Source organism: Amblyomma maculatum, chromosome 1 (assembly GCF_055883805.1).
Source record: "Amblyomma maculatum isolate TAMU_Amacu chromosome 1, ASM5588380v1, whole genome shotgun sequence".
NCBI classification, from domain to species: domain Eukaryota; kingdom Metazoa; phylum Arthropoda; class Arachnida; order Ixodida; family Ixodidae; genus Amblyomma; species Amblyomma maculatum.
Window position 1 is genome coordinate 379571658 of NC_139344.1, and position 24491 is coordinate 379596148.

The 24491-nt window shown below is 44.3% G+C and overlaps 1 protein-coding gene across 2 annotated transcripts in view; it reads left to right on the forward strand.

Annotated features, from left to right (window-relative positions):
* Positions 1-1470: 1470 nt before the first annotated feature.
* The window catches only part of LOC146208342 (MFS-type transporter SLC18B1-like), a 50953-nt gene continuing 27932 nt past the window's right edge, over positions 1471-24491 (forward strand). For both annotated transcript variants that reach the window (XM_084592812.1, XM_084592816.1), the window contains exons 1-2: positions 1471-1769; positions 23275-23571. In XM_084592812.1, coding sequence (XP_084448938.1) covers positions 23299-23571 — 273 coding nt within the window. In that variant the 5' untranslated portion in view covers positions 1471-1769; positions 23275-23298. The remainder of the gene's footprint in view (positions 1770-23274; positions 23572-24491) is intronic.

Sequence of the window (24491 nt, forward strand, 5' to 3'; positions counted from 1 at the left end):
GACCCAGGCGGAGTTTGTGGACACGGTGCTTATTGGGGCAAGTTTCAGTAGGTCGTCGTTTTGTTGGGAAGCTTGGAAAGCCCCAACTAACTGCTCACTTTTGCTTCGTGCACTTGACGTGGGTATCGACAAGGCCGTAAGCTAGCTTCAAGGTCAACGACATCAGTGATGTAACGCAGCTCAGAACAAAAGAATTTGCGCAATCTCCATCAGCGGGGCTTTTTGATATGCCACGCTGTGATACGGGTAGGGCACATGGATCATAGAATTGGGCGTAGACGTATGTGACGGACGGCTGAAAGGATTGAATTTGAAGCCTCCATTTATTTTCATCGACTTCGGCCGGGCTGTCTTAGTACATTCGGGTTGAAACTGCCACTAAGTTTCGGATATACAAGCAAGGCACGCCGAAGAGGAGCCAGAAAGGCAGGTATCGTTTCCATGTTTATTTCATTGCAAGCATTGGTCTCTCAAGCAATGGTACTGAAGTTCCGCTTCGGCATTTAGCGAATGGAAGCCAATTTCCTATTTTTCTTGTTTCATAATGGCAGGCTATATACTTGCAACTAGCCTGTCCTAGTCTTACATGACGATTTTTTCGCTGGCCATCACCACCGGATATTAGCATTGCATCCAAACCTAACCGCTTCACTGCGCTTGGGAGCAACGAGAGTGCGGTGCACCTCATTCTTTTGACGCCCATAGCTAAATGCGATACCGTTATAGTTAAAAAGCATAAATATAAATTCTTATGAGAGAGCAGGAAAGAGCTACGTTTATGAAAGAAACATATGCAGCTCATGGCGGCTTAGACGCTAGCAAAGAGTGGTTGTTTTACTAACATGGCTGGATATCGCTCACATTACTGTCAATAGTTTAGTTTGTTTATTAGCGTGAAACAGCGAAAAACCAAATGAGAATTTGAAATGGCGACTTAATGAACAGCGCTAGTTTTCTACGGTCAAAAAATAGGAAAACAGGTTATCTCAGAGAACACGTGTGCAGACCTCAGCGTCTATGCGAGAACCGTTATACCTCTGAGCATTCCTTTCTATGCAATGCGCCCACCAACGAGCCATCCTCTATGCCAATAATACTCGCACTGGGCGTGTCAGGAATAGGCTGTCGAAGTTAAAGCCTGCAGCGCTTCAATGACAGCGCACGTTGAAGAGATCTCGAAGGCGGTCGCCCTAGGCAAATTACTTCACCGTGGGCGGAGCACTCGTCCTTCACTCATACGGAAACTCATGCAAACTAAAAGCACTCAAGTTTGCCCCAGCCTCAGAACACGCTTTCTTCTCGACAAAAGATGCCCTGCGTTAAGGCACGCAAATGTATTCAGCCGCTTCCCTCACGTTCGCAACTCTTCCCTCACTCATGCGAGTAGCGAAGCCGGGCCCTGACAGCTCTATGTGGCCTCAGATTGACTGCGTCTATGCGGAAACGTGTCTGTGCAGTGGCTTTCGACTCACCGTCCGTCGTTTTATTCTGAGGAATAACCGCATCTGAACGCGGCTTTGCCTCAGTCCCGCACCGTGTCCTCTGCAACCCTCTCTCCGACGCCCTCCGCTTTGAATCCCCGACGTTGTGTTCGTTGCAGGAACAGCTGGCAAGGGGCTTCTGATTTCCGAAAGCGTGTTTAGCTTTCTGTTTCCTCCAACAGCGGTGCGCGGCAGGCAGCTTGACGCGGCCACCGTTTGGCGAATCACTCCGATCGGTGGAAGTGAAAGCAGAGGAAGGAATTATCCCGGACGGGTGCCGCCAGAAAGGTAAGTGCATTCATTTAACTGTCCTATTATGAAATACGCCAGAATTCAGTGGTACAAGGAAAATGCTAGGAGAGAGGTTTCTTTGCGTCAATAGTTATATTACGGCGGATATTTAGCTACGCAACGGTTCCGGACAACATACCCCTCTAAGAGAAGACAGAAAACGACATGCGACGACCGCAGATCACCCTTTCATCAGCGGTGGAATTCCGCTTCTCTTTTGTCTTCAGTAAAATTATATTCTATGTGATTGTGCGATAAATAACAAACACGTAAAAAAATTGCCCCCTCTTTTCCTCGTTTAAGTGAGTAATAGTTGCATCCATACATGTATGATAACGAGGTGCAAATCTCCTTTGTGTTGTTTAATGCGAATAGTTGCCCAGGAAAATCGCAAGGGTATTTGTGAACAAGAAGTACAGTAGGCATGTAGAGCATCTACACAGAAAGTATAATCACGAAGCTCAAGAAATTTAACAATCACGGCAAACTACCCGCCGGTTTTTGGATATCACTGGCCGCTGTATCGAGGAAAGTATCATGCACTGCTTTTTATTTTTACGAGCTCAGTGTTTTAAAGATAATGATGAAATAATTACTTGGTACTTGTTCGCAGCTGAGAATCCAGCACACGTATGCTTTCAACAAACCTTCTGTGAATTTCTAGTACAACTGACTGCTGAAAAATTTCTTTGTGCTACGCTGCTCGTACAGGTCGCGGACGCATATATCAGTTGTAATAAAGGGTTACCAAATCTTTGGTTAAAACCGATTACAAATACTCCAAATTACGTTCTCAATATTTGATTTCAACTGGTAAAAAAGGCCACTACCCTTACTGTTCAAAACGTAGAAAGCAGGCATTTGAGGGCCAGTTACACTCGGAGAAAGATCGAAATTAACTAGGGAAACCAAGGGATTCATGCGACAGTAGCACAAGCGCCTATGTGCAATCTGAGGTAATTTTGTCTTGCCTTTCAAGTCTCTGCAGATTGGAAAGCATCACTTCCTTGCCGTCGGCTAGCCATGTACTGTTTATGAACTATTATAACCCAATTAGAGCGGTTAGAACTAAGGATGCCATTAAACTGCATGCAGGACAGTAACAGAAAGCCATGCTTAAGCGCCATGAATGAGTATGATTTTCTGACTACAGCCACGAATGAGTAACATTTATATCGCTCTCTTCAACACGAAGGACGCGTGATGATTCGTCCTGAGGCTCGACCCAGCCTGACAACCCAATGATTAAGAAACGTCAGCCTAGTTCTCAACACCAAACATAGACTCGCGTGTCATTTACTATGCTTTATTTTGTCAATCAGAATTCACTTTCCTATTCAAGTACACCAGAAAGTACAACAGGCTTTATTTAATCATTGGTAAACAAACTCTTCATTTTGAGAGAATTTGAGTGTTAAAATATGAGCTGTAAACAGTTCGGTGAATTTTATGAGATATATATAAACCGAAATGTCCAACACCCTGCTTTGACTCACACTCTCAGCACTCTTCGATTTTAGCTGCAGATGAGATGGATTTTGTTTTGCCGCACCTGGGATTCTACTGCTGGAAATCAGATATCGCGGACACAGAACACCAGTTGTTTTTCATGCCACATAGATTCGCAATAACGGCGGGAGAAATATAAAATCTGACTTAAGTGGGAGGGTTTTTCGCCACTTAATTTCTGCACAAAACTGCACCGGCCATTTGCTTTCCGAAAGCTCTGGTGATCTGCCACTGATACGCTCTGGCGCGAACATTTGGACAAAGCATCGCATCGATCATTTTCGCAGCGTACATCAACAATTCGAAAAGCTGTAAAAGTTGCAAGAAAAGAAATGAAGTGTTCGAGTTTGTACAGGTGACTGAAAAGCGTGCGCTAAGAAAGAAAGAAAGAAGAAGGAACGTCAGCTGCAGAAACAATTGACGTGTAGAAAAAGTTGGCTGAGGTTTACCTCTGGTTAACCCTAGCTGAATTGTGAAAGCAACGGCGGAACCTTGTTTTGCATGCAACATTATTCCCCTGTCACGCCCTATCAGTGTAAGGTGATACATTATTGTGGACACTTAAGCTCATCCTTTAAAGGCATGCCGCGATAGCGTAAGCTACCAGCCCACATATAAAGCAACGCTTTGACCATGCCGTATGACCGTGCCTGCGTGTCGTAGGGGTGACTGAGAATGCAAACAAAACTGTCTGCTCTAGTTTCTTTAATCTTATCTTTCGCATCACCGTTCCGACCAAGTATCAACGTCGTGAGCTACTCTTGACTGAGTGCACGAATTCAGCCCGACAGCTTGAGGTCGAAATACTGTGGCAGATATTAAAACGTAACTTTCTAACAAAGCCATTACCTTTGGTGGAAGTCACTCCACCAGCTCGCAGGGGCCGTGAAATTATTCATAGTGCACGCTCGGAATCAAAGAAAATATAGGGCTGTATATGTGCTGAGTCAGGCGTTTCCACTACTCTTTCGTGATAAATATTTGCTTAGCGTTTAGAGCACCAACAACCTCAACGCCTTTCTTCTCAATGAATCCTGCGATCCGTCTCAAACAGAAGAAGGACCACCGATATACTGATCCTCCGCACAGCGGAAACGCACAGCCCGGCTACAGCGTGTTCTATGCTTTAAGACAAGTCTTCATTAGGTGTGAGGTTAAATACTTACCCTTTAATTCGGGAATTGGCCATATATTACTACCCCATCCCCACCCTCTCCCGAGAAACAAACTTGGGTGGTTTGGAACCATGATGTAAACGAAGAGAAGACTGGTAACGTCATGCGCTCTCTGTTATTTCGATAACGTATATTAAACAAATTATCTCAAAGCCACTATCAATATGTAACTGTTCTATCTTCGTTCGTGGGCGACCTGTACGGTTTGTACCAATTAAATAATGTCTTGAGGCACAAAATTAATCTATCTCTAAGGTTTTATTGCACAGATACTTTACAGTGGCGCAGTTCTCAGAAGAACTGCATGCTATCAGTTGAATTTCATGCCACAATCTCACACTACGTCCGGGGGTTAAGGATTTTCTCAATTAAAACTCATTGCTCGGCTAGTTGGTGTATAGCCACATAAAGGAAAGGTTAATAGCGCAAAAAGATACTCACAAATAGGCACAAATCTTCTTCTTCTTCCCCGACGCTGACTCCAACTCCTTTCTCGGAACACCATACACAAACTTCTTCTTCAACATCCAAATACTCTCACAAAGTAAGCAACAAAGTCATCATATCATTTTAGGCCAACCCTACCTACCAACATTTAACAATCGACCTTCACTACCATACAGCGAGAGAGATGGTTCACTAATACATTTCGAACCAAGTCTTTTATATACGAGGCTTCGAGCAGCTATCGGGCAAGAATATCCCTGCTCAGGAATGCTGAATTGGGCGAGTTTGCAACCTCAAATGCAAATTATTCCTGCTCCTGCCTACAATCTTAATTTCTTTGAACTTTAAACTTCAAAGATTACAAGACAAATTTGTCTTGAAATCACACGATTTACAATGAACAGGTAGATGAAAATTCTTATTGTTCTTTAGAGAGCGCATATGTTCTGCAGCGATATCGTTGACACAACGCCTAGTTCGTCCAACGTATACATTTACGCAGGTTAAGGGTATTTGGTAAATAACCCCTGTGGCGCATTTGACAAAGGGCTTGACATGCTTTTTTGTGCAGCCTTGTCTTCGACCGGTAATCTTCCACCTGCACTTATGTTGCACAATACTACAATAGTTTTTCCCCTTCCGGTTTAGGCCACATGCAGTCGCCGCAATTGGGATTCTATCCCGCTAACTGAGCCTCACAATGCGAACACCGCCACAGCCGCTGATCTACCACTACTGGTTAGTTCTCGAATTAAGGGAATCAGGAATACTAATGTCTTCTCTGTCAATGCAGGAATTAAATCGCCAAACTCACTGTTGACATTTCGAGTAATGGGCGGCAATAGAAAGATCGAAACATTTAAATTTGTTCCTGCTGCTGTAAGCTGATCAATCTTTTTCCATGGCAAAAAAAAAAAAAAAAAAAAAAGAAATCCTTGCACTCGGCGCCTGCGAGATTTGCTTTTACTGCAGCCAAGGTTGAGAAGTTCGCAGTACCAAATCGACAGATTCTGCAACTTCGTAACGACTACGGATGCGTGCCATATTTGCATCAAATATATTTTATGCACTCGAGCTATACTGGACTATGATAAATGGCTGAATGGAAGGATTCGGGCCAAGCTTAAAAATTACAGCGCACTGGCACGCTAACTTTTCGGTTCAACTGGCGAACACCGCAGCTGTAATGGTGTCTGCATTTACTGAGGCACTGCAAGAGGTTATGACAAAATGTATAGTAATAACAAAGGCTCTTTCTATTAGTAAGCTCCTCTGCGACTGGCTGAACTTAGTCATCATCATCAGGCAGACTATACCAACTGCAAGGCAAACGCGTCTTTCATATTCCTCCAATTAACTCGCTCGTTATCCAACAACCCTATTACTAAATTAGGCCAAGGAAAGCGCCATTACTGACTTTTATAATGCCTTAGCCCTACACCGTCAGTTAGCGAAAAATAATCTCGGACTTTGCCGTTGGCGTGTGATTCTTCTACCTTCTGGACCTCTCCGAAGCCAGATGGGGCACCTCCTACCTACGAGCGGTCAATCACCAGTCATATAGCTACCTCTAATTTCCGAAGTCCTCCAGTCACGTTCAAGCGAACCGCCTGAAGGCTCTGTTTACCATCCACCAAGACCACGTTTAAATCCTCGCGATGCTACAAACCTATTGTAAAAGCAAATTTACCGGCACAGATCTAACGTCTAGCCGTTGAAGCCATGTGCTGGAGGAGAAAATGGCGGAGGTACTCTAATACTAACGCATACACAACAGCGTGTATTACCTTGATTGCTATAACTATTTACTCAGTCAGTCTTTCTGCTCATGGCCACATTTTTAGTACTACATTTTTGAACCATTTCGAGACACATATGGCGGCACAAGCAGGACCCCTTATCGCAAGCCCGCTTTACGCAACCGCTAGGCAACTCTCATCGGCAAAGTGTGGCCTGAACTGCATGTTGCATATTCCAAAAATATGAATTCCAAAGAAAAAAGTGGTATTGTGTGACCATTTGTTTTTTCGTGCACGTCGAAAGGGATGAAAAAAAAAAAATTCGAAACAAGTCGTACTCTGAGCGCAATATATTACCAGGTGCACCCGCAGCAAGGTTCAGAGTGCAGGGTAGTTTTCTGAGAATTTTTTTGTACGCCCGTGCTTAATGCTTTGATTTCATAAACACTGCTGTATTTAGAAGTTATGAAAGACGAGGAATCGATCAGGAACTGCGACGATTACAAGCTAACGGTGAAAGCAGCTGGCGTAGCTTGAAGCTTTCCGCTGCCTGTGGCCGATGACTTTCATGTTGCACCGTACAAGAGAGATGTGCTTAGCATTGTGGTCATTACGACGCACAAATATGAGACTCTCGGAGAAAGAATCCCTTTCCCTCCTCCAGAAAAACAAATAGCTGAAAGTTATTAACATCTGCCACGGTAAGGTAGTGGAGGGAGAATCCATTTGCTCCTTCCAGTCTCAGTCTATTCTGAGCCATTCGCACCCAGCGGTTATTCTTTTGCTACAAGTGTTCACAGTTTGGAGGTTTGGCACCGACAGTTATTTGTTACCGTGTAAAGCGTGTAATGTGTACGGGGCTATACGAATTAATAGGTGTGCTCGCGTACCTAGACGATGCTCTTGCGGCAGGGAATGAAAACAGAGGTCTTAATGCGGGCCTGCGGCATTTTTTGGAGCTCGGCGGCAGTCTGGGGAAAGTCAGGGTAGTCCTTAAAGGAGGCATCAGCTCAGTCACGTGGGCTGCAATCATTTGAGAAGAACGTGGACGCTACCATGAAATCTCGAAGTTCTGAGAATCTTAGGTAGCGATGGTCCTACGCTGGTCCTACGCTGGTATGGCCCTTGAATTCGCCCACTACGGGCCATTGGTTCTGGTGAGAACGGGCGGCTTCGAATATGCGCCAATGCTTTATCTGCAGACAGCGCAGCAATTTATATTCTAAGCGGCACTGTTGTCGAAACCAAACCGCGGTAATGTGTGCCATCGGTCTTGTTCCGCAGCATGGAAGATGGCAGATGAGCAATTTTATGCTATTTCCGCACGAGAAACGCTCATTTGCTACTAATTAATAGTAGAATTACTGGTTAATGGAGAGGGAATCAGTTGCCGCTATATTTCAAGGAGACCTTCCAAAGTTGTATGATCAGCATTGACATCTAGGAAATGACACACGGAGGCCGAATTGGTGTCGTAGTCCCAGAGGATAATAGGAGGTGTGGGCGTCCTATCGGTACGCCGAAGCAAACGAACGGGCACGCGAAGCACCATCGGGTTCTGGCCAAACCGCTTGCGGAGTTTTCTCCTGCCTAGCATGAGGCACGAGAGTGCAGAGGCAAGTTTCTGTCTTTTAAGGTTTGGCACCCCTCCCCGCCGAGATGAGTACGTGGAGTCAGAACACGCTGCCCTTGCAGATGGACATAGGTATCTATTAAGAGAGCCTGTATAAGAATATAGAACGTGTATTGGAATATGGTCAGGTTTGAAAGCAGGATCACTGCAATCTGTGCTGTAGGAACCAGCTGTTGACAAGGAAGAAAAGGTCATAATGGTTTCCTTTTTACTGGGGACAGATATTTCAAAATCTTGAGCCAGCCGTCACGAGCCCCACAGTGCACAAGCTGCGGTGAAGCATCGTTGTGAGTTATCACCTTGAAAACAATCTGCGGCACTCGTGTTTGGCTTCTCGAAGAAAATGCGTCAGATGGCGTGGTCACGATCTGAAGTTTTTACCGCTTCATACTGAGACATTTTGTATTTCCATATCTCTGCGTTCTTCAAATGATTCAGATAGTCCTTCAGGTGGCCTGCCCTAATAAATGAGTTCTTTAAATGTTTAAACGTGACACAGCCGCAACTTAACTGACATCAATTTAAATTACCGATGTTATGTATCCGCTTCGTGAATGGATCCAACTCACACGTTACGTGGGACCAGCTGACATAGTTAAAAACCACGTTTAACTCCAGCTGTACTAATGTGTATGCGCGACCTACGACTATCGCGTCCAATTCAGTATCCAAAGCTCCCCTTGGACCGATTGTTTCATGAGGCCCCTGCCCACAGTAGCTGCCCCAACTGAAACTGCCTCAAAGTCACGAGATCTCGTAAGGTCCCACAAAGCTCCGACCAATCAGTGTCCGATCATTTCACCTATCCTCTATCATTGTATAACCCCATACGAGGACTTTACCTCGCGTGTATACTTCTCACATTACGTTCTTCGGGACATCTTTCCTCTAATACATGCGAATTTTAACTAATACAGTTTGATCTACAGCCTTCGAAACCAGCCCGAAGAAAGGCCCAGAGGTGAGAGCTCGCCGCTTCTTGTTGTTGTTGCTGCGACTGAAGGAAGAACGAAAAAAAAAATACGCGGGCCTGCTGCTGACTCAGTAGCTGAGCCACCTCGGCTGCCTCGTGCGGACAGAAGAGAAAATAGAGAAAAAAAGAAGAAGGAGACAGAAAGACGCGCCTCGCAAGAGCCGTCGTCCACCACCGAAACAGTTGCGGGTGCAATGACGGCCCACAAGAAATAAAAATGCGGTGGCAGGCTAGTCCCCGCCGCGAGCGGCAGTGACCTGAGACTGCTAGGCGCACACTGGCGCACCACTGGCGCACCATTACCTGGCGCACCACTACCAACTCTAATACAAACAACGCAGCCCGTATTTACTCTTTCACACCCAAGCACAACTTCCTTCTCCGCACTAAAGCCCATCACATTCGCACACCTCTTCGTTCCGAAGCAGATATATCTGGCCAACAATAAATGTCAGTAGTCCTATCGTCCAAGGTAGCGTCAAACCAACGAACACAAGTCCAAGTCCGCCACTCACATTGTCGAAACAAGGACACCAAGATGGCCACAACTTCCGCCACTCTGACACAAACTAAAAAACCATCATACATCCCTCGCAAAAACAGCCTTCAAGAAATGGAAATTTGTGTCAGTGTAAAGTAAGAGAGGTATCACTGACACATGTGCTGCCTTTATTGTTTATTCAATACGCCTCAAACATTTCACGGGCAATCTTATCCTGACTCTTGCCAAAGAACCTAAGCCTACTAAGCAATGGCTGACACTTTCATTTTTCGCAAGGCCGCGTTGCGCCGCTGTTCTAGGTATCATGCACAAACTCGCCCCACACGCTGCTATTCTGACACACTGTCAGCGCCGAACAAGGCAGTTGAAACAAGAGAAAACGAGTAAATTGTGGTTGAGGTATAGTGAATAATACCGAGATTTTTCACTCCTTGGTGGCGTGAGTACCAGGTCGTAGAAGGCTCCAATATATTTCAATTAAAACCGCGGAAAAAAACGACGGAGGACAAAAGGAAGACATAGTCCATCAGTCTAATCGTCTTAGCATTTTGCGCTTAAAAAAAAAAAAAAAAAAAAAAAACAAGCTACAATTAGAACTCAAGAGTGCTGGTAATGGACGAAAACTTTCCTCTCCACTAGGTGATACTTATCTCTTCATAGCGTCCTTGTACGCATCGTACTTGATCTCACTCGCGTTTTATTTTTTGCTAGCGGTGCATAAAGCTCCCACGCAAGGCACAAACTCACTTTCCTTTTCAGGAATGTAACCTGTGAGGAAAATAGCATACTTGTTCAGCCAAAATCGTGTTTCCAGTTAGAAAACGTTTTCCACAAAGTGAAAACGCAAGGCTGGAAAAGGGGTAAGAAAAAAAATGCAGAAATGTTGGTAAGCACTTTTAAAAGCATCTACAAAAGCCATTTTTTTTAGAAAACAGACATTTGTGCAAAGCAAAGCGGAACTTAACAAACCATGCAGAATGTGTTTCATTGTTTTCGTTCTGGCTTCGTTAGAACAAGAAGGAAAACGTAAAGTATACGAGAATATAGCAAGCCAGCACAGCGTATACGTTTCGCGTTCGTTTTAAGACCTGCTTACAAACTGACAGGTAAATTTGATACCAGGGCTAAAGTAGGAAACAAACTCATTTGCGAGTGAGTGTTTATACTAAATAAGGAGCACTTTCTGGCATTGTTCTTAAAAAGAATCGGGCATTGGACTTTGACATTTTTAATCACTAACATATAAGTTTGTTAGAGAAGACTAGGCTGTGTCTTTTTTGTGTGTTTTGTTTTGCAAAAAAAAATGCTTTCTTTTTCGATCCATCCTACGCCTATCGGAAATTCGGGGAGCCAAAAAAAGGGTAGAGTCACAGTAGCCTCATTCAATAAATTAAATGAACAATTATGAACATGTAAAGTGTGTAAAAACTATCAAGCTTTATTTATACGAGTGCTGCTGCTACTCGGTAAACAGATTATAACAAGCAAGGTTGTATTTTCTTCAATAGAAGAAAGCAACACTAAAAAGCTTTCTGCTCTTAGCTCATGACTGAAGTTTTCCTAGGGTTCAGGGAAGAATTCACAGCCTTCTGTTCTGAATAAAATTGGTACCTCCTCCTCCCTCTTCTATTGAGGCGAATGTCCCAGGTTCATTTCCCGGACCCAGAGGCCACGTTGCGATGGAGCCGAAACTAAATAAGTGCCCGTACTCTGTGATGTGACTGCACGTTAAAGATCGAACATTAATTCGGAGCCCTCCACCACAGCAGCTCTTCCTTTCCTTCTTCTTCCACTACCCTGTTACGGAGGTGCAGTCGAAGCGTTTATCTACAATTGAGACAGTTATTACATCCTTTCATATCCCGAAGAATAATATTTACACTCTGCTGAAAATGAGATTAGTTTCTGGAGGTCGTAGCTGTTACGTTGAAATGCACTATTGACCTTTCATCTGCGATACTAATAAATACATACCTGTACGTAAACACAAACCGTATTCATTAGTTTCAGCTGCGAAAACTATTATGAAAATAGAACGCAATTTTTTTTCCTAGTCACTAACAGGGCAAAACTTACGTTGCAAACTCAAATATAAGGTCACTGGGATTTAAAACAAGAATATTAGGGTATAAAAAAGAATTCAAGAAAATTGGGTGATCCAGTTTTCTCGGCACTAACCCGTCTTAAGTGGGGATGGTACGCAAAATGTGTGCAAAACCACGTTTTTTCAAAACTAAGGTAAAAAAAAAATACTTCCCCATACAGAGAGCATATCCAGAAAGTGGAGTGCTCGTAGCTGCTCTGTAAGCGATTCAAAAATCGCACCACTGGTGGACGCCCACTTCACTGATGAAAATCTTAATTATGGCCTGGGTCCATCAAGACAACCTGCGTGGTACGGCTACAACCATAGTCTCGGTCTAGGCTTTCCATAAAACTACAAACAGAAACACTCAGTTGCGGAAGCATTGATGAAAAGCATCAAGCAAGCTTTTCAAGCTCTTGCAGCACCCGAGCTTGTAAGGAAATGCCTTCATGGACACACGGACTAGTAACGAGTCCCTCGATAACTTGAACTGGAGCTGGTGGTCCAAAACGACATTTGCAGGCTTTTGCACAGTAAAACAACTGTGTATGCTGCAGTTTGCTTTTGCAACGATCGCAACAAAGCAAAGAAGCAAGTTTTTGAAGCCGTAGGTATCAAACCAGGAGTGTTTTGCGAAGTAACCCTTAATCGGATGTCAATGCTCGAATAGTCAAGGCTGAGTTTCGGATCTCTCCTGAAAGCAAACAATGACAGAAGGCCAAGGCAAGTGCCAGAAAAGGCAACGGAAAGAAGTATGATGCAGATGATCCTGCCCAAGGTGCATATTAGGCGGATGGACGAGCAGTGAAATCTTTAAAACAAGGTTTTTAGACAAGCTGTTTCGACGTGTATAAGGAACATTTTATCAGCTTTAAATTAATGCTTTTATTTTAAACTTAAATCAATGATTCCCGGGTGGTCATCGCAGACTGAACATAAAACAAGCTTTTGAACGAATGTTTTTTTTTTTTTTATATATTTACTACGTCCTTCATCCCGAAGGCTCCTAGTTAGAATGCAGAATATTAAAAAATATAAATATATTTCTGGATAGCAGCAAAGAAAATTTATTTGTTTTGGTTCAGTCAAAACTCTGCGTTGCAAAGAAGATTTGCGATCACTTCCGTCATTCTAGAACAAATAGTTATCTTTTAAATGCTGCTTGACAGAAGTAAACTTTGAATTTTTACAAAATATATGGTATTAAATTTTGTTATTCGACATTTCAGATGACACAAGCAGAAATACATCTAAATACGTGTGCAAAATTTCAATAGTTCGCATCGAGTAGAAGTTGCGATATTTGCTAAAAACGGTAAAGTCGTGTCTCCGGGTGCCATGCCCCCTTAACCCAACGGGCTCGAAGCCAGGCTTGGCGAATGACGGAAGCGTTCTTAATGTCCTTTTTTTTTTAACCTGTAACGTCTCTATAAGAAGAAGACGCATTGTAAAAAAGCAAATTATTTCACACTTTCGAAGATAACTTACAGTTGCTTTTTTTAACTAAAAATTAAGTCAACTATGCTCCCTCCCCAATACATTGTAAATGTAAATTGGTTTACAGGAAATGAAATGCACATCTGTCACACTTTATCTGTAGGCACCAGAATTGCGCTATAAGGGAAGACACTAAGGTGGGAATTAAAGCGCAAAATGAGAGCCTGCACTGACATCACAAAAAGCACGGACGCCTCTTCGTTTCGCCTCCATCGAAACGCATCCGCCGGCGGTCGGTAACGATCCGGGATACTGTGGTTCAGCAGCCGGGCAACCTAACTACTGAGCAACCGCGGTGGTCCCTGGATAGGTGCAGGTTATGCAATAGCGTGGCAACATAAGAGTAAATTTCTACTGAAATCGGGAGTCCGATAGCTCTAACTCAGGGCAACTCGTAGTGTACAACCAAATATGAAAGTGGAATGTCTTCCACGTTTAGTTTATCCAGAAGGCGTTGTATAGGGAGGGACTACTACAGGTGCACATGCATGAATATTATAAAGACAAGGACAAGAACATAAAATTGATCAAATGAACAAAGAGAAAGGAAAACACTCTGAAAAAGAGAAGTACAAAGGTAGAGCAAAATTAGATGCCAAACGGCCCGCGTGGTAGTAAGCACATTTTAATCACCAATAAATGAGTGAACAAAAGTAAAGTTGTATTAGAAATATAAGCTGAGTTTTCGATGCATGCGATGACAGTGGTCGTCTGCATGAGCGTGCTCGTGTGTCCATAGCCAAGGGGATCTATAGGGCTGCTTTGAGATATTGGTAGTCGAAGTAAACTTCCCCTGCTTCAGATGTGCTACCGAGAATCAGTGATATACATGCAGCTGATCTATCGAAGGATGTGACTGACTGGCTAGAATTCTACTTAGGGGGCACGACAGAAAAGAAGTATAGGTAGACAGCACAACACAACACGGTCAGCGAAGGGGGGATACGTGCCATTAGAGAAGCTTTCGGCACGGAGACAGCGCAGAGGAGAATAGCGCTCGTCACGGAAACCTGAGCTCGACTTGCTCTCAGCTTTCGTGAACAAACTTGGATGTAACGTAAGCCTAGTGTTCGAGCACGCAACCCTGTCAGGCGAAGAGCGGTTTTTCAGCCCTTCGTTCCACTCAGTGTGCCTTTTTCCCCGTGCGCGGCGGACACAAGCAGCGGGCCTTCGGGTCAACACAAAGCGCGCACCAGCGTGCAGCAAATCATGCATAACACAACGCTGACGTGACATCTTTCGGTGCGTTCGTCTTTTTATTTTTCGTACAAGGTAGCCTCAGCAGACTGTATCGCGTATTTCCTTCCTATAGCATTAACACTCTGAAGGCCATACCTGGGGCGGGGACGTTAGCACTAAAGTTAACCGCAGTAAGCGACCTTACACAAATTCCGCACGAGAAGGACGAAGTTCTTTTTTTTTTTTTCGTTTTCACGCATTTTTTCCGGTTATCCCCCAGGATGGAGCAATTACTGCTGCCTGAGTAACAGTAGTGGTGCTTAGGTCGCACCGCTATAACACGTGATCCATAAAGCCTGTTTTTGTTTGCCTTTTGGCGGCAAGTCTGACGTTTGGCCCATGCTGAACGCACGTAGGCACTTTGTTTATGGCTTTCATTCTACACATCCTTAAAGAGCGAATACATGGAGGCATTTAAAAAATTCACATGCAGTCCCCTCACGCATGCAGTTCTAACTCAAGACGCGCGCCAGCTAAGCACCCTTTTTCGACAACAACAACAGATCAAAGGCTCTGTCTGAACAAAGCTAACACGAGCTAGTCGAGTAATAAAATGTGTGCTATTTTGTTTGTAACAAGAGCGCTTCCCACGTTGACAACAGCATTTGCAACAGTCTGTATAAAACTTCTTGAACATTAAAAAAATGCATTTGTAACTGCATGCACAGAACCAGCGGAAATACGATGTTGCACTCCTGAAGACGTATCTGTTTGAAGAGGCTAAAGAGAGGAGCAGTAATAACAAAATGCAATTTATCGAGATATAACAATACTTGACCTAACTACACATCGCTAACGCAGTAAGATGTAATATTTACAATTCGTGCAGAGAACAACGGAGTATCAGCCATCTGATGGAAGCCAGGAACCTGCAGGGATGGCATTGCCATTTCCAGGCAGCGTTTACATACCGGAAACTCCTCTCCAAACTACAAACGCCCCACACGTGCCGAATGATAAGAGTTAAAAAAAAGAGAATTACACTGGCACTCGCTGCAATACACCATAGGAGGAAATAAACACAGAAGTAGGCTGCTGACAGTAATTTGTTTTTGTAAGTTCTGCAGCCCTTTGTTACGTTTCTGGGAGCAAAACCCCACACATGTAGCATGAAGCGACCTGTTTCACCAGTAACCCTGCCAGAATTCCCTTTACTTTCGTCGGCAGGTGAGTTCAAACGATGAGACAGAATAGTTACGCGTAGCGATCAAGGTTGAAATGGCGGTAGGGGGGGGAGGGGGCAAATACTCTTTAAATTGCAGGTAGAACCAATATCGTAGACACAAGATTGTACGTAAAGCCAATATTGTTCCGAAAATGCGCAGCGATCCGACGTTCACTACCTCTTTCAGCAGCTTTTTTCTAGAGTCGGCTATAAAAAAAAATGTACTTAGTGAATGGTTGGTTTGTTCGTAAAAGGTTTAACGGCCAAAAGAAGTTCAGGATATATGAAGTTATGAGGTATGCCGCATTGGAGGGCTCCGGCAATTTTGACCAGATGGAGTTCGTTAACTTGCACTGACATCGAACAAAACGCGGATACCTTGTTTTCGCCTCCGTTTGATATCAATGGCTATCCCGAAATCGAGAGTAAATGTAAGCAAAAAATGGTTACACTTCCTTCTTCGAGCTGAGCAGTGCGCTGTGTCTCTGACGTATTTCGTTGTCTCTCGCGCATCGTCTTCAACCTTTTTTCTTCTTCGAACAAGGCAGCACTCTCAGCGTCTCTCGTAGGTTTTTCTTGCCACGTTGAAGTGACTGCTTTTGATTGTGCGCCATTAGCTTGGTGGTTGCCGTCCGTTCCGGCCTTGTCACTTACGTGAGCGGCCGCATATTTATGCCGTTGTCGGTAGGGACGAGCAGTCTTCTGCTGTATAGTATAACTTGAAAAGCTATCGCTTTAAGGAAGACGATTCCTACCTGTCCTTTTGTAAGGCTTTATTCCTCGGCTTGAGCAGTTCTGAACTTGGTGTGATTGCAATGCACTACGATGCAGTTGCGCGCGCGATCGCGAAGAGAACCTGGACCGACAGGAATTATAGGAGAAGCAGCACGATCGATTGTTCCCCGAGTGTGTATACAACAGTCTGCTAAGGAGATAAGAGCCAATTACTGACAACGCAAACAGTGACAGATTTGATTCCAAAGGCCCGAACGCACTTCGAACCGACTGTCGGCTTCGGGTTGTTTCTGCACGCGAGTGTGTAGACTGTGACGCCATCCTTCGGAAGGGAGTGCAGAACTCTTCTCGCTATATCTCTTTCGATGCCTGGAATTTCACGTTTCGGGTTCAAAATGAAGGGGAATCAATGCCCAAATATTGGCTCTCGGTCTTATTTCGACGTCCCTTCATTGTCGTTGACAACGGGAGAAAAAAGATTTCGTGCTTAAAAAGCATGGAGGTTCAGCATATCGTGAACCTATATATAGCGTGGATATGATCGCTGGTAGGATACTCATTGAGAAAACCTGCCTGATTATTTGATTGATTGCTGTCTAAGGTTGTCTTGATTCTATTATCGATTACGTAACAGATAGTAAGCGGAGTGGTCTGCAATTTTTCAAGTCAGCGTCCCATCCCTCATGTATTAGGATAATGTTAGCCTTCTTCCAAGCTTGCGGTACCGTCGATGTCATGGTGAATTTCGTACATATTGTTACGGTTCGCAGTCTCGGAGACGACGCAGATGTGCTGGAGCAGAGGACAACGACGACGCTTAGGCTATGCTGTGTTTTTCCGGCGACTGTGTATTTGACGGCGAACTGCTGCGGCTATACATCAGAGTGTGCCTCATTACATTTCGTGAGAAAGTGCCGGGTACGACACCAATACCTCAAGGTGGATATGCGTAGTGACCGTATGCTTCCTGCTAGCCTTCTCCGCTCATGCGCTGCGCATCACAAGTTGGCAACTGACTACCACCAACACACGAGTGGTCATACTGAGCGCCTTAATCGCACACTGACCGACATGATGTTAATGCATCTTCCGACCGTCATCGTGACTGGGACGTCTTTTAACTTTTCATAACTTTCGCCTATAACTCCTCACGTCATGATACCGCCGAATACTCTACCTTTTATCTACTTTTCGGCGGCAACCATTTACTTCCCTTCGACACCTCACTGCTTTTTGACTATTCATCTTGCAGTTGCGCTTCTGATGCCATCGCCCGCGCTGATTCCGCCCGTCATATTGCTCGAGATCTACTTGGCGCATCTCAGCGCTCTCAAAAGAACCGTTTCTGTCTTCCCTCTTCAGCACCGTGATGCCCGCTACCCTCCTGGCTCACGTACTCTTCTAACTCCCGGCCCTACTTGAGGGCATGTGCGAGAGCCTTCTGCTTTGCTAAGTGGTCCCCTACCACATCTTGCGGCAACTCACCGCCGGCACCTGCGATTCATGCTTCTGTACCCCAAGTCTCTTTCCACAACCCCTCACCCAGAAGTCGTGAATGTCGTCCGTCTTAAGCCTGTAATTCGCGCTCACCTGTGTAGTCTACGCATGGGGGGTAGGAAGGGGGGGGGGGGGGGGCATTTAACGGTACGCAGGAGCAGCGCACAACGACGACATTAAATCTAGGCTTTGTTTGTCCATATTAGCAACGCCATTGCCTGCCTTGTCTCTCAGTGCATATATTTGTTTCTTAACCAAATTGTCGCCTCCTTAGTCCTTGGATAGTTCACTGGTATTCTTTCCAACTATCCTACCGCCTAGTTTTATCGCGTGATCAGTAACGAATCCGACAGCCTTGAAATTATAGTCCAATGCTTCTACACTAAGGTCGGCTTTCCTGGTGAGCTCTGATGATCTTTTCTGAAGCGAGATCTTGATTTATTCTACTTTCTCTCTTACAGCTAATTTGTTGATAGACTTCTCTTTCACTAATCTACTCCGTTCCCCTTCAAATTCAGAATAATTTGTGACATTATCATGGCCACTGCATTGAGACTTTCCGATTGCCTTTACATCCTGCCAAATTCCAGAGTTAAAAAACAAAATGAAGCCAATTTCATTCTTCGTTTTCACGTTAGGCTTTTTCCATGTCCACTTCCGGTTCTTCCGAATGCTGATGAAGGTATTCATGATTTGTAAGTTAGTGCGTTCTACGAAATCGCCCAATAACTGCCTTCTGATATTCCCTAACTCGTTATAAGTCCTGGTCATCATATCCATACTATCATCCAGGTAATATAAAAGTGCCCGGAATATAACCAGCCGCTGTACACAGCATTCTCGGACTAGGAGAAAGCATATGACTAAGTCGAAACTTAATCAGTCATGCAAGCACTGTGAAATCAGGTGGGCCATTTGTGAAAGTATTGGAAGATATCTATACTGGCTGCAAAACAACCATAGTTCTCCAAGACGAAAGTAATAAATTCCCATAGAGAAAGGTATTACGTAAGAGGACGCGATGTTTCAGTACGTCACAGTTTGCTTAGAGAAAGTATTAAAAGACGGGGAATGGTTGCAATAAGGTACCAGGGTTGATACAAAAAATCTCAGCAATCTGCGATTCGCTGATATTGCCTTGATAAGTAACTCAGGGGCGAACTAAGAAACAAACAGGGGACGAAAGAAGGAAGGTAGCCTTAAAATTAATGTGAAGAAGACTAATGTATTGTTTAAAAGCATGGGAAAGAACAGCAGTTTAGAACAGGTAGCGGAGCACTGGAACTAGTTGGCGAATATGTCTACTTAGGACAGGTAAAAAATCAGATCCGGACTACTATAGGGAATTAACTAGGAGAATAAGATTAGCACGGAGCGCATTTGGAAATTATTCGCAGATTATGACTACCAGCTTACCGGTATCGCCCAAGAGGAAAGGATATAACAGATGCTCTCACCTATGGGGCTGAACCGTAGAGGTTAACGAAAAGGGCTCTGCTTAAGTTGAGAACAACGCAGAGAGCTACGGAACGGAAAATTCTTGGTGTAACGTCCATAGACAGGAAGTGAATCAGTGAAATAACTCCAGTTGCTGACATTCTGGTCGAAACCAAGATGAAGGAGTGGGCATGGACAGGATATGCAAAGTGAAGATAGGATAGGATAACCGATGGTCGAATATGGTAGCGAATTGGATTCCAAGGGAAAGAAAGCGCAAATAGAGGCGGGAGAAAGTTAGGTGGCCGGATGAGGTTAATAAGTTCCCAGGTGTCAAGTAGATGCAGCAAGCACAAGACTGGATTTTTTGAAGGAAAATGGGACAGGCATTTTTCCTGCAGTGAATATACTCCGGCTGATGACGTGAAAATTATTGACCTATTTATACTAGAAAAAGCTCTGTTAAGTATGATTGTTCATAGCTTAGCATGGTTTTACCTTGTCTGAATAGTGGGACGCTCAAAGGTAGCCTTAAGAGTAGACGCGATAGCACCTTTAATACTGCCTTTTTCATACCGCGACATTTAAGAATACTTTTTGTGTGAATTGTTTTCCGGGAAAAGGAAGGCGCACAGAGAGAGAGAGAGAGAGAGAGAGAGAGAGAGAGAGAGAGAGAGAGAGAGAGAGAGAGAGAATAGAATAGAAAGGCAGCAAGGTTAACAAGGTTATTCCCAGTAGGCTACCCTACACGTAGGGAGGGGAACAGATGTATAAAAAGGAAAGAAAGAGTGCCAAGGAAAGGAATATGTCACATGTCCAGAGATCTAGAGTAATAGGGGTAGAAAGCGTACATTTAAAGTCTTGAACTCAACCCTGAAACTTAGGGAGCGCCTTCATTGCTTTTCTTTGTGATGAAGGTGTTGTCCAAGGGTCCAGAATCGTAGCTCGTGTAGGAGGGCGAGATTTATGTGTGCAATAGTTTCAAGACAGCCGGACTGCTCACGCTTTGCCGAGTCACCCATTCTGATGAGAGGGGAATGGGCGTTTGTAAATGCCACTTCTAGCCACATTGCGACACAACATTGTAGCATCACAGCGGGGGAGGCCGAATGGTACCTCCATTGAAGTAACTGGTCAAAGTGTTCAAATTGCCTTCATTCAAGGTGTTTCGGACCCAGCAAGGTTAAATCCGAAATTGCACTCAGAGCAGCAGATCTTAGCTGTAAAAACATTGGAACGCTTAAGTATTATCAAGCGTTGAGCAATGCCACTGGCGTATGCATTTTTTTGCATTATTTAGTTATACAGAAATACTTCTCTTTAGTAGTGGTAATCAATCGCACAAAGTAAGTAGTAAGGCTACATAGTAACGGCATTAATAGAGCTATGCATAAGGTATGCTTAAAAAAGCTGCTTAGTAAAAATAATTAGTGTTCCTAAATTTAGTACGGCGTTCCAGTCATGCAATATGTGGGTGCTGTACGTCTAATCTATTGTAGGAAGCGGCACATAAGTAATCTAAATATCGTAATGCTGGCACTTGTCAGTGTTATTCAGGAAGTGCGCTCGGCTCGCGGCCCGAAGGGAAACGAATCAATTGAGCTTGAGCACCTTTTGAATATCAGCGAAAGTGCTTTTCTTTCTTCACAGGCCCTTTGTAATGCCTGATTGCGTTTGCAACCCAGCAGATGGCAGCAAAAACCTGCAGAACCCTGACATGTCAACTCCTAACTTCTCCCTGCCAAACAACCTATCAACTCGGGTATGATGTTCCCTGATTGGTACAGAGATTGGTGACGGAACAAGTGCCATGCGACCTGATCAGCAATGATCGATCGATCGAAAGGAGTACGACATTCACATCATATTCGCTGTCGCGACCAGTCAGGAAATTTCATGACGGATGCTACCGACTTTCAAAGCGATAGCGATAAAGTCAGTTTCCAGAATCCGTTCGGATTCGTTGTCGATGAAATTCGGTGACGGCTTTGAGAGCGAAAGTCACGGCCATGCCTCAAAAAGAAGGTAGTTGGCAGGTGAAATGGCGCGGCTCTGAATGGCCGACGGGTCGTGTGACGTCACGATACCACGTGACATGATAGGTTTGGCGAGAGCTGCTAACTCGGGTCACTCATTCGGGGTTGGAGGGCGAGATGGGAATCAACCTAGCGGGAGGCTTGGATCCCAAGTAGGCAATCTATGCTTGGACTATGAAGGCACATTCGTAAGCCTTGGTTGTTGCTGTTGTGGTTGATACTGAAGAAGGCAAGAGCAATAGCACGAACCTGTCAACTGGCTATGCCACAGCTCCCTCGAGAGCACAGAACAGAGTTGAAAGAACATCGGCGATTAAGTGTGTGTGCGCACGCGTTCAGTAAAACATGCAGAGCAAATTCACAGACGATCAGTGAGGTCTATTCGCCCTATGCATACTCGTTAATACGTTTTTCTAAAGCAAGCTGCTTGAGTATGTAGTCATCCGCATAAAAAAAAAAAATGCGAAAGCGGCAGGCAACGTCCGAACCAGACCGCCGAGCAGCCGCTACAGGATTCAGTCAATCGCTGCGATATCAAGCTGGTTGCCGCGTGCCGAATTCGCGTCCTCTATTGTCCTCCCCTGGTGGCCGTGCTCCGCTCTCTATCCCATAGAGTTGATATGACTAAGACTACAGCGAAAGCGGCACTTTCATGAAAACGCTTTCTACTCATTTGCTAATTGTGTTCGCCGCCATGATTTACTTCGTACATGGTAGCTATAGCATTATCTATGCGACTTCTGGATCAAATTTAGCGCGAATTACGGCCTAGTAGCTTAGCAACGTTGGCAACAGGGACCATGGTGACCGCGTTCTCCGCGGTACGTAATACGTGCAGTGCGGTGCATGGAACTGTGCTGCGACGCAATTGAATATTGCTAATTGAATATTTCTTGCTTGTTTGACAAGTTTTGGCGACTGTGGAAGTTAAATAGTCAAAATGGTAGCGAGTCCTGATGAGCGAGACACGAAAATCTTTGTAGAAATAACAGGCGATAAAGATATGCAGATGGGGAGATATGCCCATCTGAAATGAAAAGAGCAGTACTATAGCCACACATGAAAGAAATGCCTGATTGCCTTTGACTTCTTGTTTTCCACATAATTCTGCCAAAACTTTTTGCATGTAAACAGCGGTAGGTCGCATGGCGTGGAGCTGCAGCGCACTGCGCGCTTGCAGTATCTACAGGGGAAATAACTGACGGGAAGTCATGTGAAAGTGCACGGTTGTATTTTTCTCTTTATGCGTGTTCTTTTGCTTTCTAGTGGAGCAAGCCCGCTTTTAATGCACGTCCTACTGACTCTAACACGAGTGATGGATTCTCTGGCAATTTCAGGAGTCTGCTTCGATGCCAGGAAAACGTTTCTAAGCTGGCGACGGCTCTGAGGATCAGATTTCTCGCACGTGATCGACCAACTTGCGCACAAGAAATACTATCAACCATAGTATGCATAGGAAACGACTCGCGCAGTTCATGTAGCGGGTAGTAAAATAGGGTAACGTACAACAGACGAAACGGTACGAAACTATATCAAGAGCACCTTTTAAGAGCGTTAGCTCCTAATGCTTACATTTGCCGCTTTCTCCTCCGCTCTCAGGTTCAAGATGGCGACAACGTCACGTGATCATAGATACAAAATTGCAAATAATTTCTTAGCCACCACGTCACCACTCATACATAGACTCAGCCATGTGTGACGCCATGAATCTCCAAAGCCTCCAATTTAGCGACCCCTTGGTCGAGGATGTGTTTACACTGGTATTCGCATACCACGAACCATGTTTGTTTGTTTTTTAATTTTTACTCTCACTTCACGCACTCCGTTCGCAGGTACCGGAGCTCCGAGATAACACTATGCCGGAACCCGCGCCAATCTCCAAACAAGAAGCACAACAGAAGATTAAAAATACGTATATAAATAATGCATTCATCACAGATTCTTCTGATGCCACTAAGAAAAACTGTGAGAAGGCTTGTGACGATGAACATAAATCACACCACGTTTCAAGACCAACAAAGAACGTCCTTGCGGTTGTTCGCGAAAGCGGCTGGATGCTACCGTTGGTATACACACATATCTGGATCTCAGCAGCGTTCTCACTTATGCAACCTTTCTTCCCAGGGCTGGTAAGTTTCATTTAAATTCAAACTCCACTATAAGTAAGAAGCACCTTTATCAATCAGGTGCTGCTTTTAGTGCAAAGCGAGCATGGCATAGACCTCAGAATAGAACTAGAGGTCTGAGCGTTAGGCTCGTATTAGGGAGTTGGGTTTTACGCACCCGTGATCCGGTGCGCACTGAACTAAAAATAGGTAAAAGATTATTTTAAGGTGAAAGACTTTAATAGCTCATGCAGTCGTGTACAAAATGTATCCCGCTTTTGCAGCGGCTCTGATTGGCCGAGGCGGGATGACGTCGCAGATGTCTCGACCAATCATTGAGCACCAACAAAGTATGCGCGAATGCGCGCATTATATAGCCATATGTCAGTCAATGATCTAATATAATTATTGACTAATTACTGACATATATAATAAAAAATAACAATTACAAATTGGGTAATAAATGTTTTATTGAATAAAGTAATATTAATATCTTACTTAATTTCTTACCTACATAGTATCTAATTATATAGTCAGGAAATTATTATTGATTAATTAATCGTTTACTAATTAGTGTCAGTCGCATAGCAGAATGCGCCGACTCTGGCTTTCGCCTTTCACTACTTTAGTTGCTAAAGTTCCTCGTCAATTTTTTTTTTTCCGGTGCTCGGGTTCTGTGCTATGAACTGGCAGTTAAAATTGGTTTTCGCTCCCCCACTATACCACCACTTCCCGTCGCTGATGCAGACCAGTAGCCCGGTGGCTATAGCGTTCTTTGGCCAAGTTATATTTACGCAACCTAATGTGAACTCATTATCGCGATCTAGAAAAAAGTATGTTTATCCATACGTTCTGTTGTTGGCAAAGGCCTCTAGTTCATACACATAATGACTCTTAGGAATATTTAGTTGGTGTTATCTTTGTGTGTCGACGCCCATGCACTG